General features: G+C 36.1%; 2 protein-coding genes across 4 annotated transcripts in view; one reads left to right on the forward strand and one right to left on the reverse strand.

The window, feature by feature from the left end:
- Positions 1–5405: 5405 nt before the first annotated feature.
- Positions 5406–18043, reverse strand: part of LOC138824171 (testis-specific gene 10 protein-like) — a 39482-nt gene continuing 26844 nt past the window's right edge. Inside the window, exons 5-10 of one of the 3 annotated variants that reach the window (XM_070017833.1) lie at positions 16566–16733; positions 15863–16021; positions 10224–10394; positions 10052–10129; positions 7571–7722; positions 5406–5529 (exon numbers count right to left, since the gene is read on the reverse strand). In XM_070017833.1, coding sequence (XP_069873934.1) covers positions 5421–5529; positions 7571–7722; positions 10052–10129; positions 10224–10394; positions 15863–16021; positions 16566–16733 — 837 coding nt within the window. In that variant the 3' untranslated portion in view covers positions 5406–5420. Of the gene's footprint in view, positions 7296–7570; positions 7723–10051; positions 10130–10223; positions 10395–15862; positions 16022–16565; positions 16734–18043 lie in introns of all 3 variants that reach the window. The other 2 variants (XM_070017834.1, XM_070017835.1) reach the window with 2 other exon arrangements.
- LOC138824172 (uncharacterized protein C2orf15-like) overlaps positions 7670–18043 on the forward strand; it is a 41149-nt gene continuing 30775 nt past the window's right edge. The window contains exon 1 of the mRNA XM_070017837.1: positions 7670–7743. The gene's annotated coding sequence lies outside the window, so the exon portion shown is untranslated. The remainder of the gene's footprint in view (positions 7744–18043) is intronic.

The raw sequence follows: 18043 nt of genomic DNA on the forward strand, positions 1-18043 counted from the left end.
ATATAATGTGTACACACACACACACACACACACACACACACATAATGGAATTCTTTCTGTCACAAAGAACACTATCATTTGCCGGGAAATGGATAGACGTGGGGGGAAAATATTTTAAGGAAAGTAAGTCAGGCTCAGAGACAAATGGAGCATGTTTTCTCTCATGTGTGGAAGTTAGAGCTAAACCATAAACATATATGAAAACATAGGGTAACATACATACACACACACACACACACACACACACACACACACACACACAAACTAACTAAAGAATGGTATACTCAAGGAAGGATTCCAATTGTGTAACTCCTTTGAACAAATAACTCAACAGTTTTAATAAAATGAATACTAGGAGGCTGAAACATGTTTTGCCAGGGTAGGAAAAGGGAGTGAGGCAGACAAATAGGACATATGGGGGAATATAATTTATTATATTCAATGTATAAATGTGAAAATGGAACCAGGTAACTTGAGAGTATGGGTGGGTTTGGGAAAGAGGGGGAGAACAAACAAAAGGATTGATACTGATAAACTAATGTGTTCAATTAAAACCCTGTACAAACACATGGGGACTGAACAGAATAAACTTGTGGATGATGGAGACAGACCAAGTATAAAACAAAACTTTATGCCAAAATAAACCAATACAAAAAGGGACTGGTAGAGTGGTTCATATGGTAGAATGCCTGCCTAGTAAATATGATCCCTGAGTTCCATCTCCAATGTACACAAGAAAGAAGAAGAAAAGGAGGTAAGGAGAAAAGGAGGGAGAAAGAGAAAGCGATGGGGGGGGGGGGGGAGGAGGACCAACAGAATAAAAGAAAACTCGCCAGCTATTTATCTGAAAGGTATTAATATGCAGAAAATACAGAACTCAAAAAATTAAAGAACGAGCCAGGCACCAGTGGCTAATACCTATAATTTCAGCTACTCAGGAAGCTGAGATTTGAGGATTGTAGTTCGAAGCCAGCCTGGGCAGTAAAATTCTACATGACTCTTATCCCTAATTAACCAGCAAAAAGACAGGAAGTAGAGCTGTGGCTCAAGTAGTAGAGTGCCAACCCTGAGTGAAAAAGCTAAATGACAAAGCCCCGGCTGTATTATCACAAAAACAAAAAATATACATGTAGAGAGGATAAGTATGAAAATACTGTATAAGCCTATATAGAAATGTCACAATGAACCTACTTTGTACAACTAACATATGTAAAATAGGAACAAAAACTTTCCAAAATGAATCAAAATAATAAATAATAAAAGAAATTGCAGTATATATGCTATGCAATATTTTTTGCAATAACAATGAAAAACTTATTTTTATTTACAACATAGAAGACATTATATTAAGTGAAATAAATCAATCACAAACTAATGTTTCATGATATCATTCATTTATGGAATATAAAAATGTGCAGCTCATAGAAAGAGTGGGAGGGTAGTCACTGAGAAGTTGGATTAGTGAGGGAAATGAGATGTTATAGTATATAGTTATATGAAAAATTTTGGAGACCTAAAGTATTGCATAATTACTACAGTAAACAATAAATATGTTCTATACTTTCAAGTTTTCTAAAGAAGTAGATTTTAATATTCTTAATTCAAAAAAGGACTATGTGAGGCAATGAATATCTCAACAAAGTTGATCAATATAATCATTTCACAATATTTGTATATCAAAATATCATATTGTACCTTTGAACATAAACAATTTTTACTCAATACTTATACTACAATGAAGTTAAGAAACCTTTTTAAAAATTAAAAACAGTACTAGCAACTTGATATTCCCACTCCTAGGGTATTTATACAAAAGAATAGACATCAGGATCTTAAAGAGATATCTACAGGCTCACGTTCACTGCAGTATTATTCACAATTGGTTAAAACAATCGCTCTATCAACAAGTGAACAGATGAAGAAAATGTGGCATACCATTCAACAAGACATTATTCAGCCTTAAAAAGGAATTCTTCACTTGCCACAATAGGGATGTACCTTGAGAACATTATGCTAAATGAAATAAGATAATCACAGAAGAATATATACTGTATAGTACACAGCTTACAAGAGATAAACACAAATAGAAAACTGGTGGTTGCTAGTGGCTGGAGGAATGGGAAGTTAGGAGTGCTGTTAATGGATATAGATTTAGGTACACCTGATGAAAATTTTCCAGATCTGATGACACCACTTTTTTATGGGGGTGGGGGTATTTTAACTCGCCTTGTCTATTGGCCAGGGACTCTTAACACTTCAGCATCAACCCAAGTCCTTTTTGCTTTATTTACTTTCTAGTAGGGAATTGACTTTTCTTTGAGGGGACAGCCTAAACTGCAGCTCTCCTACTTTATGTACCATTTAGCTGAAATGACAAATGCACACTGCCACAGTTTTTTTTTGTTGTTGTTGAGAGGAGGTCTCACTATTGCTGGTTTGGAACCTCAATCATCTCAATTTCGGAATCTCAAATAGCTAGGATTACAGATGCGACTCATCCTGCCTAGCAAACAAAATTTTAAACAAATTTTTATACAAATTTTTAACAAGGTAGATTTCATGTTTTATGCATTTTGTCACAACTAAAAATAAACAGGAAAAAAAGGGCTGGGCATGGTGGCTTATATCTGTAATCTTGAGGAAGACATCAGGAGGACTGTACTTCCAAGTTAGTATGGGCAAAAAATTAGCAAAATCCCACCTCAACCTATAAGTGAGTATAATGGCATATGCCAATCATCCTAACTAGGTTGCAAGTGCTACCTAAGATGACTATGATCCAGGCCAGACTAGATAGACACTCAAGTTATTTGAAATAACTAAAGCAAAAAGGGCTTAGAGGTATGATTCAAATGGTAGAGCATCTGCCTAGCCAGTATGAGGTCCCAGGTTCAAATGACAGAATAAGTGAAAGGAAAGCAAGAGGGAGAAGAAGGAAGAGGAAGGAAGAGGGATGGAGGGAGAAAAAGACAAAGAGGAAGAGATTGTTTAATATGGACAAGTGACCTATCAAAGCAAGAACCAAGTCAATGAAGAAAAGAAAGTCTTCAACAAATACTGTTAGAACAATGGGAGAACAATATGAAAAAAGTATTAGACAAAAAGTATTATACAAAAATTAGCTTCAAATGGATCCTGTATCTAATTGTGAGAGCTAAAGCGACAAAACTACAGAAGAGAAAACTTAGTGACCTCGGTCTTTACAGGCTTTTCCTAAGAACACAAACACTAAATGTAAATTCATTAAAATCAATAACTTAAAATATTTGCTTTGTAAAAATTGCCATGATGCCAAAATGACCTAAAAATTTAATTCAATCCCAACTAAGTCCTAATGAAGGTCTTTACTGAGATAGATAAAACAATGCAAAAATTCATATGGAACAATAAAAGACCTAGAATAACCAAAGCAATTCTAGGCAAAAAAAAAAAAAAAAAGCAATGCTTGTGGTATCATAATCTCAGACCTCAAGCTCTACTATAGAGCTATAATAATAAAAACAGCTTAGTATTAACAAAAAATAGACCCTAAAATCAATGGAACAAACTAGGAAACCCCTAGGTATGTACCATATGCTTACAGTTATCTGATATTTGATAAAGAAGTCAAAGATATACAGTGGGAAAAAGATAGCCTCTTCAATAATTGGTATTGGGAAAACTGGGCACCCATATGCAGAAAAAACTAAAAGTAGATGCCTGTTTGTCACAATGTACAAGAATCAATTCAAAGTAGATCAAAAACCTCAATGTCAGACCTGAAACTTTGAAATTACTGCAAGAGGGAGTAGGAGAAACACTAGAACTTTGAAGATTCCCAGGGGAACACCAGATATGAGAGAGACTTGACAAATGGGATTACATCAAAATAAAAAGTTTCTTCACAGCAAAGGACACAGGTACTAACCTAGAAAGACAGTCAACAGACTGAGAGATTTTACCAGCAATGCATCTGACAAAGGCCAGATATCCAAATTATACAAAGAGCTCAAGAAAGTAACCCCTCCCAAAGCTAATAAACCAATCATTAAATAGGCAAAGGAACTAAGGAAAGACTTTTGAGAAGAGGTAAGAATGGCAAAGAAACACTTAAAAGAAATGCTCACCATCCTTGGCCATAAAGGAAATGCAAATCAAAACAACCCTGAGATTCCATCTCACCTCAGTTAGATTGGCCAATATTTTTATTTCAAACAACAAATGTTGGCAGGGATCGGAGAAAAAGGAACCCTATTGTATTCCCACCCTATTGGTGGGAATCTAAACTAGCACAACCACTCTGGACAGCAGTCTGGAGGTTTCTCAAAAAACTAAACTTAAGTCTTCCCTACAACCCAACTATACCACTCATAGGTATCTACCCAGAATGTCACAATCCAGGATACCATAAAGACATTTGCACATCCATGCACATCCATGTTCATTGCTGCATTATTCACAATAGCCAAGTTGTGGAAACAGCCCAAATAGATGAGTGGATCCAAAAAATGTGATAACTATACACAATGGAATTTAACACAGCCATTACAAAGAATATTATGTCATTTACAGGGAAATAGATGGCCCTAGAAAAAATCATGTTAAATGAGGTAAGCCAAGCTCAGGACCAATGGCACATGTTTTCTCTTACATGCAGAAACTAGATTTAAAATACATTGGGACATGATAAATTATACAAGACTGTAGGCATTCACACACTCATGAAACCAAAGGAAGATGTTCTTAGGAGAGGAACACAAAGGCACAATGCATAGGTACATGTGATCACATAACATAATGTTTATTGAAATGAACTCCAAGAAATGGAAACAAGATTTTTCTTTCTTACTGTTTTTGTTTTCTTTTTGTCTTGTCTTTGGGAGGGAAAGGGGAGCACAGAAATGGAGGGACAAGGGGTGAACAAATGCAGCAGTAGTACTCACTAGATACTATGTTGAAAATAAACTATTTAACTGTAGATGGGGACAGAGGGAAAAATTGGGAGGGAACAAGGGAAAGAGTGACATTGTCCAAAAAGAAATGTACTCTTTACTGACTTATGTAACTGTAACCACTCGATATATCACCTATAATAATAACAACAAAAATAACATAAATAAAAGCCAATAAAAATGCTGTCAAGAAAATATGCACATATTTGTTATGTGCATTTGTATATGCAAGCCATGGACTGGAAAAAATACCAAAAACAAATATCTGACAGAATTTAAATTACAAAATCTTATACAACGTGATATGTAATTCAATAATATGATATGTATTCAGATATATCACCAAAGATGCATATATGACAAAGAAACACATGAATATATGTCCAAAATTATTAGCCATTAGGAAAAGGGCAAATTAAAACCATAATGTATACCTAAATGTTAGTATACATACTAAATGTTAGTGAGGATATGTAATTATTGAGTAACTCACACTGCTGGTGCAAATATAAAACAAAATAGAACAGTCACATAGAAAAACAGTTTATTGGTTTCTCCAAAAGTGGAATGTATATCATATGAATTAGACATTTTATTCCTGTGAATCCAAAAGAAAGAAAAGCATATGTCCACATACAGACTTACACAGGAATGTTCTAGCAACTTTATTTGTTATAGCTCCAAACTAGAAACAATCTAAATGTTATGTGTATAGCTATACAATGGAAGCATTAGTCAGTTATAGCAAAAATGAGTTATTTACATGTGACAACAGGAATCTCAATATGTTGAACAAAAGCAGTCTGGCATATTGTTTCTTTAAAGATTTTAGGAAACCTGAACAAATTGTTATGGCAGAAATCAAATTACAACAGTTGATTGGTAGATGAGTGAGATCACTGAAAATCATGAGTAGAATGAGAGTTCAGAATGAAGATACTATTTTGACTGTGGTAATAGCTATAAGGCATGTATAAGTGTCAATACTTACCAAAAAATCAACACACAAATAGGTGAATTTTTACTATGTATGTCAATTGTACCTTAAATGATTAAGTTTATATTTAAGAATCTCCAAATCATTATACATCTATTAAGAACATTATAATAAATAATATACTAAAAAAAATTATAAACTAAAGTGCTTTCAATGGTGCTACTAAAATTCTTCCAATGACATGAGGAAATGCTTATAATATATAATTAACTATAAATATAAAACATATAAAACTATACATATTTATAATCTTAGCTCAGAAATATAAGCTCGGAAAGCTTATGTAACAAACATGATAAATTTATGGTTGGAAACAGCTCTATATTATTATTTTTCCCTGGGATCATGAGTGATTTTTTTTCAAACTTTTCTTAAGGTTTTTTAAATTGTTGTTGTGTTGCTTTATAACTTTCATTTTATCTCAGCTTACAATATTTGTATAAGCAAGAATTTTTCTTTTAGGTAAAGCAAAATTTGAGTATTATCTATCCCAACAAGTGATTCCAACCTATACACTACAGGTCTTGGACAGATAGCGACTGGGAATTCATATACAGCCAAACACTTGTACATTTAATAATCCATTTCATACATGAATGAACACCCTCCAATTTTCACAGATATATTGAAATATAACCATACTGAATTGGTAGAACCTTTTGTTTTTTGCATCAATGGATAATAAGAGTAAAAATAGTAGCAGATGCTTTCAAACACATTCTTCATACTTACAAGGTATAGACTGATTTGATAGTTTCCTGCTACCATACCAGTATGTAAGAGCTAAGCAATGTACTTAGTATTCAATTAATAGGAGTTCTGTAATATGCTCCTATTTCTTTGTTATGACTTTTCATTATGTTCTAACCCACCCTTTTTTCTGAGCCATTGTCAAAATTGTGTGTTGTGCTTGCTTATTCTGTTCATATTCTACAGCAAAATGTACAGTTACAAAAAGTAAATTAAACAAATACCAAAATTAATGTGTTCAGTACACCAAAGGACCTTATACAAGGTATTTCAGGCTGAGTACTGGTATAATCCTAACTAGAAGACTGAGATCTGAGGATCAAGGTTCAAAGCTATCCTGGACAGGAAAGTCTATGTGACATTTATCTCCAACTAACCACCAAAAAGCTGGCTCAAATAATAGATCACTAGCCTTGTGAAAGAGAGAGAGACAGAGAGAGAAAGAGAGAGAGAGAGAGAGAAAAGCTAAGGGACAGTGCCTAAGCCCTGAGTTCCAGCCCCAGTTTCTGGGAGGGGGGGGAGTATTTCAAGCCAGATGTGATGACTCAAGGTTATAATCCCAACACTCAGGAAGTTAAAGATTATGAGCACAATGTCAGTTTGAGCTACATAAAATGCTGTCACAAAAAAAAAAAAGAAAGCTATTTCAGTTAAATTTGATCTGCAAATATAAGATTAAGATTACTAAAGATTACTAGTCATCTAGCATCATGACTTCTTAATTGTGTCCTTGCCAGTCTATTATTAATCTTGGGGGAACTATTTCATATGTTGAAGTTTCTACAACTACTCCTTAATAATTCTCTCAGAAATAAAACAAATAATAAAATACTACAAAAAGCAAAACTACAACTTACAGTAAACTTAGTTATTTATCGGTAATTTAGTTTACCTCAAAGAATTATTCTCTGCTTTTTGTCTTCCAAGTTCACTTTCAGTGTCCATTGCTTTTCTTGCTAGTGATTTCATTTCTTTTTCCACAGTGGTTATGGTTTCCTTCATCAAAGTCATATTTGACATTTGCTCCATACGTTCATCATCAAGCTACACAAGTAGAATGACAAGGTAGGTTACTGCCATCACTAAAAAAGCCTCAGTAGTCTTTCTTCAGAGACACATTCCCTCTGTACAAACTGTGGTTTCTGGCAAATTGTGAATAACGAGATGATCAAGTTAGACATGAATGATGCAGGAGGATGCAAGAATAAGGGTAAGAACAGAATAGAGACAAAAATAAGCTATTGCACAGCTTTTCTAAAGGTTTATAATAGTATATTTGTCTACATTTTTCATTCTGGTTCATTTTGAGTATTTATATATACAATATTCTATTTGCAAATGATTTCTTGTTATCAAACATTAATAAGTTATACATAAAGTAGAATTATAAAAATAATTGGTTTTCTTCTATCATTTTTCACTTATAACTAAATACAATAAATAGGTTTATAAGTCCATGTAATTCAACCTGACAACAGGAAACAAAATTCTCTTGATTCTATTTATATAGTCATAACATCTCAAATATATATTCATGGGGGCTGGGAAGGTGGCTCAGTGGTAGAGCACTTGCCTTGCATGCATGAGGCCCTGGGTTCGATTCCTCAGCACCACATAAGCAAAAAGAAAAAAGCCAAAAGTGGCGGTGTGGCTCAAATGGTAAAGCACTAGCCTTGAGCTGAAGAGCTGAGGGACAGCGCCCGGGCCCAGAGTTCAGGTCCCACAACTGGACCCCCCCGCCAAAAAATATATATGTGTGTGTATATATATATGAATATATATACACACACATATATAATATATATATATATATATATTCTCATGGAATCTCAAATGTTTGGTATCTTCGTATTTGGCAATATCACCTTTAACAAAATAGGGAGGTGAAAGTTACTTTAAAAATATTAAAGAGCTTGTGACTTTAACTAAGTACCACTATCCTACATACTATGAAATTTATGTAATTATTAATCTCAATAAAAAATTTAAATAAACAAATAAAAAATATATTAAAGGGCCAGGCACCAGTGGCCCCCAGTAATCCTAATCCTAGCTACTCAGGAGGTTAGGATCTGAAGACCTGGTTTGAAGTCATATGTGGCAGGAAAATCCCTTAGACTCTTATCACCAATAAACTTTTTCTTTTTTTGGTCCGGTCATGGGCCTGAACTCTGGGTCTGGGTCCTGTCCCTCAGCTCTTCAGCCCAAGGCTAATGCTCTACCACTTGAGCCACAGCGTCACTTCCAGCTTTTTGCTTTTTGCTTATGTGGTGCTGAGGAATCGAACCCAGGGCCTCATGCATGCAAGGCAAGCGCTCTACCACTGAGCCACCTTCCCAGCCCTAAACTATTTTTTTTAAGCTGGAAGTAGATTTATGGTTCAAGTGGAAAAGTACTTGTCTTGAGCAAAAATGCTCAGGGACAGCATTTTGTCCCTGAGTTCAAGCCCCAGGACTAAAACAAAACTTTTTTTAATTAAAGAAGAATCAGGTGTTGCATGATACATGCTGATAATCCCAGCAAACAGGTTAAGGCAAGATCTCAAGTAACCCGGGCTATAGAGAGATAGTCAGTTTCAAAGAGAAAAAGACAAATAAAAGAATGAGGAAGGGGAAAGAGAAGAGTGGAATGGAGAAGGAAGGAAGGAAGGAAGGAAGGAAGGAAGGAAGGAAGGAAGGAAGGAAGGAAGGAAGGAAGGAAGGAAGGAAGGAAGGAAAGAAGGAAGGAAGGAAGGAAGGAAGGAAGGAAGGAAGGAAGGAAGGAAGGAAGGAAGGCAGGCAGGCAGGCAGGCAGGCAGGCAGGCAGGCAGGCAGGCAGGCGGGAAAAAGGAAATGTACTCATTACCTGACTTATATAACTGCAACCCCTCTGGACATGACCTTTGCAATAAAATTTTAAAAATTTGCCAGGTGCTGGTGGCTCACACCTGTAATCCTAGCTTCTCCGGAGGCTGAGATCTGAGGATTGTGGTTCAAAGCCAGCCCAGGCAGGAAAGTCCATGAGATTCTTATCTCCAAATAACCACCAGAAAACCAGAAGTGGTGCTGTGGCTCAAGTAGTAGAATATCTGCCTTGAGCTGAAGAGCTCAGGAACAGTGCCCAAACCCAGAATTCAAACCCTACGACTGACCAAAAAAAATTAATAATTAAAAAAATAGCCCTCCCTGAGAATCATCTTAATGGTTTCTAGAAAAGAACACACTTCACAACCTAACACACAAAAAACCTTACATTTTCGAAGGAAATATTAAGCATAAATGCCATCTTAAATGTTTTAAGAATAAAAACACTATCATAGAAAAATGAATTTCTCTGAATACAGAAAAAGGGGAGAAAAAGTTATTGAGAGTTTATAGCCAAAAGTGATGTTTACGTTATGAACTGTACACTCCAGCTCCTCTATCCTTTGTTCCAAGTGAGCCTTCTCATTAAATGCTGTTTCTTGAGCAATCTATTTAAAGAAAAACAAAATACAGTTCTTTCAGTGTCATGGCAGCATGTTTCACATTAAAAAAAAAGGTGTGACAGATAAAATTCTTTCATACCTTTAGCCTTTCCCTCAGACTATCTCTCTCTGTAGTCATTCTTCTTAAATCAGTAAAGGCTACATCTCTCTCCGTTTCCACTCGTCGAAGAATAGCATGAGCTGTTGTTGATTTAGGAGATTTACAGGTTTTCATCATTTCTCGCCGAAGTCTGGCAATTTCTTCTTGTGCCTATAATTTCAAGACACAGGGTTTAAAATTTTATTAGCATAAATTGTACAAATGGGTTTCATTCTGATTTTTATAACATGCATATGTAATGTGCTTTTATCAAATTCATCCCATTTTTTTTTTTTTTTTGTCGGTCGTGGGGGCTGAACTCTGGGTGCTGTCCCTCAGCTCTTCGGCTCAAGGCTAGCGCTCTACCACTTGAGCCACAGCGCCACTTCCGGCTTTTTCTGTTTATGTGGTGCTGAGGAATTGAACCCAGGGCCTCATGCATGCAAGACAAGCACTCTACACTGAGCCACGTTCTCAGCACCTAGCTTTTTATTTTTAAGACAAGGTCTCGCAATGTAGCACACACTGGCCTCAAACTCGTTATCCTCCTAACTCAAGTACTAGGATTACAGAAGTACATTACCACACCAGACTAAATCAATATATTTAAATAAAAGTTTTCTTTATTAGCTTCTTTGGTAAGCTTTGCTTAATTAGAAGGAAATCACTGCAACAGGGAATGTTTTGCTAAGAAATATTGATGAACTCCATCTATCCATTTTGTGGCATAAATTTTATTTCAACTCAGAATAGTCGTTTAATTAACATTACTATATATCTATGTTCTCTATTTAAGTATATATGCTGTTTTTATAAACTGGAAACTTTTTCCTGATAAGAAAGGCCCACTAGTCCTTACTGATAGTCTAACACTGTACACTTTGTTCAAGGATTCCTCAGGTCTACTGTTTGTTTGTATATGGCATGGTATTCTACTTTGCTACATAATTCTCCTCCCTTGATCTCAGGTTTTTTTTTTTTTGGGGGGGGGGGTGATCCGGTCGTGGGGCCTGAACTCTGGGCCTGGGCGCTGTCCCTCAGTTCTTCAGCTCAAGGCTAATGTGCTACCACTTGAGCCATAGCACCACTTCTGGCTTATTTTTTCTGCTTACGTGGTGCTGAGGAATCGAACCCAGGACCTCATGCATGCAAGGCAAGCGCTCTACCACTGAGCCACCTTCCCAGCCCTTCATCTCGGTTTTGCTTCAGCTAGTCTCCAAGCTTCAGAGGAATATATTATTTCCCAGTATTCTAATGAAAACTTCACCAAAACCACAGACATTTAATTGTCTTCTAAAATCTCCCTAACTTTCCATGAATAGTGACCTCTCTACTGCCTCTGCTCCTGAACTCCAGGCTCCTACCATACCTTCCGTCATGCACAGAGCTCCCTTATGTTGAAAACCCTTCTTTTAATACTGCCTTCTTTTAAATGCCAACTGAACAATGCATACCTTCTTAATTCAGTGTAACCTGGATCCACTACCACCACCATTTTGAAGAATTTCAACAAAAAAGTTAATCAAATATGTTGGCCTTTTATCAATTCTTAATTTCCTTGGCATTTTGGTAACATCTAACAATGTTTTCCACTGAACCCTTCTTGAAATTCCTTTCTCCCTTGAGCTAATAATATCATTGTGCACTCCTTCCATCTTATCTCTTACATATTTGGTTATAATATTCAATGTACATATCTGAGCATGGAACCAGGTACTAAGGTTAATGGGTAGGGTTGGATGTGGGAGAACAATAAAAGAGGAGGAACAATTGAAGAAGTAACATTGATCAACGTGTCTTGTACTCACAAATTAAAACTCACAACTATTTAAACATAATAAAAATAAAGAAAGCTACTTTTTTAGAGTCTGGCTTTGTGTTACTCTAGTCCCACATTTCTAACAGCAATTATTACCTGATTGCACTACCATCACTCTACTCTTTGAGAAACCAAACTCACAACTTTTCCTCAACCTACCAATGACTTTCTCATTTATCCTCTTATTTTCTCAATCACTCAGTTATGTTCATTTGTCCTTCCCTCCTTCCTAAAAAAAAATTTGTGTTGTCTTCCCTAACTTCTTTTCTATCAGTTTCCTTACTTATTTCCATGGATAGTACCCTTGCATAATCCCTCAATGCCTCATTCCACAGTAGAGAAGTCTTTCCCTTCTCTACTTCTCTTGAAGGAGAAATATTACTATTATAATATGGAAAAATCACATGAAAGATAAGATTGCCACCAGGATAAACTGGAGAAAATGCTAATTCGACCATATTTCTCCTGCTTTTAAAAAATAATAAATTGTTCATTGCTTAAAAAACAAAATATAACAAGGCACGAATGGCTCATGCCTGTAATCCTAGATATTGAGGAGGCTGAGATCCAAGGATCATGGTTCTAGCTAACCTGGGCAAACAAGGCTGAGAGATTCTATCTCTAATTAATCAGAGGGATGGCTCAAGTGGTAGAGCTTTAGTTGTGAGTGCAAAGTTAAAACAGAGCATAAGGCACTGAGTTGCCATCCTGGTTCTGAAACAAAAGTTAAAAAGCATAAAACCCTAATTCGTTTCACAAACAGCCCTTACTATTGAAGTCCAACCTGGGCCCAGCACAAAATATAAAAAGCAAAAAAACCCTAATTTGTTTAATGAATAGCCCCTACTATTGAAGTCCAGAGTTAGCTAACTATATCGAGCTCACAACTAGCACAGATTTTTTTTTTTTGGTCGGTCATGGGACTTGAACTCTGAGCCTGAGCGCTTTCCCTGCACTCTTCAGCTCAAGGCGAGAACTCTACCGCTTGAGCCACAGCACCACTTCTGGTTTTCGAGTGGTTTACTGGAGTAAAAGTCTCACAGAGTTTCCTGCCCGGGCTGGCTTTGAACTGTGATCCTCAGATCTCAGCCTCTTGAGTAGCTAGGATTACAAGCGTGAGCCACCCAGTACCTGGCTAGCACAGTCTTATAGCTCTACCTAAGATCTATATTTAAAATGGGTCTTATTCACCTTGTATTCGTATACTGTTTCATAGAATGGGAACTTCTTTGTACAACTACTTAAAGATAAAAATAATAAAAAAGTTTAAAAAAATAAATAAAATAAAATGGGTCTTATTGTAGATTTACAGTTTTGTAGATGGTTAAGCCAAGAATATTTTTGACCTTTAAAATAGCTGAGAAAGGGGCTGGGAAGGTGGCTCAGTGGTAGAGTGCTTGCCTTGCATGCATGAGGCCCTGGGTTTGATTCCTCAGCACCATAAGCAGAAAAGGCCGGAAGAAGTGGCACTGTGGCTCTAGTGATAGAGCACTAGCCTTGAGCTGAAGAGCTGAGGGACAGTGCCCAGGCCCAGAGTTCAGGCCCCACGACTGAAAAAAAAAAAAAAGCTGAGAAAAATGAAGAGCAATTTTTCCTAATAGTAAAAATAATATGAAATTTGAATTTCATGTCCATATTGTTTGACTATAACACAGTCAAAGCTCATGGGTTCTGGCTATTTTCACTCTCAACAGAGCTGAATAGCTGCAACAGAGATTCTTATAGTTGCAACAGCTGAATATTCTTATTACTAGAGCTGTTGCTTGAAAATTATTCAGCTCCACTGACACATGCAATCTAATCTAAAGCTTTACCTATGGAATAGGTAAGGGGCCTCTCCCCGCCCCCTTTTTTTTTGGTCATGGGGCTTGAACTCTAGGCCTGAGCGCTGTCCCTCAGCTCTTCGGCTCAAGGCTAGCACTCTACCACTTGAGCCACAGCGCCACTTCCCTCCTTGCCCCTTTTAAGAAACAGAAGCCCCATTTGTTCAGAGCTCATATCCTACATCTTCCAGCAAAGATTTCCTTGAACATAATAATTCTCTCTTCTTTTAAATCTTACAAAATCTTTTAAACCACTTATCCTCTATTAGCAAAAAATCTATCTCTCCAACTACATTGCAGATTTTTAGAAATCTACTATGAGTGTGCTTAGAAACAAAAGAAATAAGGTCTGCTTATCATTTTTTTCTGTTCCTCTAGAGTAGTAAACTTAAAGCCCAACACATAGTAGCTATCATTCACTAAAGCTTTGATACTTTTTTTAAAAGTATGCTATGATTTAATATTTAATATTTTAAGAGTAAACATTTATATGATCAATAAAACTCATAGAACTTTAAACTAGAATGTAAAGGTCAACTGCAAAGTGATTTAAATCTTCAAAATTGAGCAAATTAAAAGGTAGCTCAAGAAATAATCTTAAGAAGCATTTTAAAGCCTTGAATCCTGATTTGTATTTTTACCTCAAATTCATTATACCATATCATGTAACACTTTTTTTCCTTTTCTTTTTGTTTTTAAGGTGCTATGGATCAAACCTACCTCACATATGCTAGGCAGGCACTCTATCCCTGACCTACAGCTTCAGTCCCATCTTTTTTTGTGTGTGTGTGTGTGTGTCAGTACTAGGGTTTGGATTCAAAGCCTTGCAATTGTTAGGCAGGTGCTCTAGCACTTGAGTCATGCACAACTCCCTGTCCTTTTATGCTTTGGTTATTTTTCTCACATTTTTGCCCAGAGCCTGTATCAGATCACAATCCTCTTTTCTATGTTTATCTACCTGGGAATGTAGTCATGCACTACTACACATGGTTTGTATGTTGAGATGTGGGTCTCACTAACATTTTGCCTGGGCTAGTCCCAAATTACTATCTTCCCAATCTCTGACTCACAAGTAGCTGGGTTTATAGGTATGTGCCACCACAACCTGGCCCCACCATTCTTATTATTATTCTTATTATTCAATAATAAGACTAATTTTATGTATGCATATGACCTTTTATAAATATGGAAATAATTTCCATGTCTTATTTGTATATGTATATGTATGTACTCATGCACATATTATATTAGAGCCATATTATTTTTCATTAAGAATATTTTAAGAACAGGGATGTAGCTCAGTGGTAGAGTACTTGATTAGCATGTCCAAGTCCCTGGGTCTGATCCAGTACCACTATAAAAAGTAAAATCTCAGCCAGATGCAGTGGCACTTACCTGTAATCCTTGCCTCTTGGGCGGTAGAGACAGGAAGATCATGAGTTTGAGACTAAATAGGACAAAGACAGCAAGACCCTATTTCAAAATCCAAACACAAAACAAAAGGGCTAAGGATATGGCTCAAGAGGTAGAACACTTGGCTAGCAAACTCAAGACCCTGTGTTCAATCCCCAGTAATGCAAAAAAATAAAATAAAAACAGCCAGGCGCTGGTGGCTCACACCTATAATCCTAGCTACTTAGGAGGCTAGGATCTGAAGATCATGGTTCGAGGCTAGCCTGGGCAAGAAAGTCCATGAGACTCTTATTGCCAATTAACCAGCAGGAAACCAAAGTGTCACTGTGGCTCAAAATGGTGAGAATGGTAGCCTTGAGCAAAAAAAGCACAGGGATAGTACCCAGGCTCTAAGTTCAAGACCCACAACTGAAAAAATAAATAAATAAAATTTTAAAAAATTAAAAATAAAAAAGTTACATATATAGCTTCACAACAAATGTAAATGTAAACTGGCAGTTTTAAGCACTCATAAAATCTAAGGAAGAATTACATACTCTCAGAAGTAAATGCTGTTATTAATTGTTCTCTTAAAAATAAGTTACCTGTTCATAAAGAAGAAAGGTCTTGTCTCTCTCAGATGTAAGAACCTTGACATTACCCTGAATTTCTGCCAAATGCCGCTCATATTTTTCTAACATGCATTTAAGTTCTTCACGATCTCTTGTGGTATTCTTCAAAAGATCGACATCACAGTTTGTACCCTACAATTATTATTTAAGAAATATGAAATTCTTCATTTACATATGGTACTAATAAAAAGCTGCTACTGACAGTTGTATACAATTTCTACTTAACTATGACTATATAATCAAAGGAAATAGAATAAATAAGAAAATCACCTTCCTTTTATAATCTTCCTTTGCATCCCAAAGTGTTCAAAATTTTTCATATTCCCCAGCAAATTATACTGAGAATAAAGAACCAATATAGTCCACTATGTCACCAAAGAGACCTCTTGTCTCTCAAACTCATTAACATAGCAATTCATGCCAAAACAAATGAATAATTTCCAGATTAGGTAAATCAAAGGATAAAAGTCAATGCTTAAGCAACAAATTCTAAAATACTTTTCAGGGATGTGAAGGGTAAACAAAGGAGGAGGCTGCAATGCTTGGTAAGAAATGTACGCATTATCCTGCCCATGTAATTGTAACTCCTCTGTACAGTATGTTCACAAATAAAATAAAATAAAATTAAAAAAAATAAAATAAATAAAATAAAATACTTTTCAGTTTCCAAACCTACCCGGGAAGATGGAGATGGACGTCTTGGACTTTTTGATCTACTTCTGATCATTTTCCTCAAATTTTGAGCTTCACTTTTATAGTAATCTTTGTCTGCTTCTAAAGTCTTGACAAAGGAATCAAGTCTAGAAGGAGATTTATTTTGTGCTTTTTCAGTCTCTAAAATTATCTTTTCAAAGAGGAAAAAATTAGGTCATTATTTCTATGAAAATACAGTATTTTTTTTAATTTTTTTATTTTTTTGCCGGTCATGGACCTGAACTCTGGACCTAGGCGCTGTCCCTCAGCTCTTCAGCTCAAGGCGAGCTCTCTACCACTTGAGCCACAGCGCCACTTCTGGCTTTTTCTGTTTATGTGGTGCTGAGGAATCGAACCCAGGGCCTCATGCATGCAAGGCAAGCACTCTACCACTAAGCCACCTTCCCTGCCCCACAGTATTTTTTTCTAAATGAAAACAAAGAGGACCTTTAAAAGTATTAAATTTGGTATTTTACAAATACAAATATTCAGTAATAGTTTTATAAAAATAGTTTTTTTCATTATTCCTGAATGTTTAAATTTGACTAAAAGTAGCCCTCCTAAACTGGGTGCTAGGGGTTCATGTCTATAATCCTAGCTACTCACGAGGCTGAGATCTGAGTCTTGAGGCTTGGAACTGGCCCAGATAGACAAATCTGAGAAACCCTATCTCTAAGAAAAAAGTTTTCTAAATTATTTTTTAGGAAAAAGCTGAAACTACAGGCATGGTTCAAATGGTAAAATGCCCTAGCCATGAGTATAAAGCCAAGTGAGATTGTGAGGCCCTGAGTTCAAACACACATAAGTACACCTGCACACACATGGCACACACCACAACTAAATTCACTTGTTATACAAGCATTCTATCACTTGTGCCATGCCCAGCCCTGAAATAATATTAATAATCTCTAAATTATTTTGTTCAATAATTGGTCAAATGAATTTAATTGGATCCTAGATATTTCATATTTTCAAGTGCATTCTTGTGAACTCCAATTCACTTTAATATGTTTTAAACCATTTTGCTATATTTATTATGCAAATACTTTATAGGAGGAAAATTACATGCTTTCTGACAGATTGTTTAAATGATAAGATTAAAATGTTTAAATAGAAGAGTTTTCATTCCACATTGTTAAATAAATAAAACATATGAAAGCGGGGCTGGGAAGGTGGCTCAGTGGTAGAGCGCTTGCCTTGCATGCATGAGGCCCTGAGTTCCATTCCTCAGCACCACATAAGCAAAAAGAAAAAAGCCGGAAGTGGCGCTGTGGCTCAAGTGGTAGAGCCCTAGCCTTGAGCTGAAGAGCTGAGGGACAGCGCCCAGGCCCAGAGTTCAGGCCCCACGACCAGACCCAAAAAAAAAAAAAAAAAGAAAGAAAAACATATGAAAGCAATGAGGGTGTAAACATGCATATTCATTTTTTGTGGCTGAGTAAAAAGTGATTACTTAACTTATAT

Source organism: Dipodomys merriami, unplaced genomic scaffold (genome assembly GCF_024711535.1).
Source record: "Dipodomys merriami isolate MVZ:Mamm:240054 unplaced genomic scaffold, mDipMer1.0.p SCAF_1277, whole genome shotgun sequence".
In the NCBI taxonomy this organism is placed as follows: domain Eukaryota; kingdom Metazoa; phylum Chordata; class Mammalia; order Rodentia; family Heteromyidae; genus Dipodomys; species Dipodomys merriami.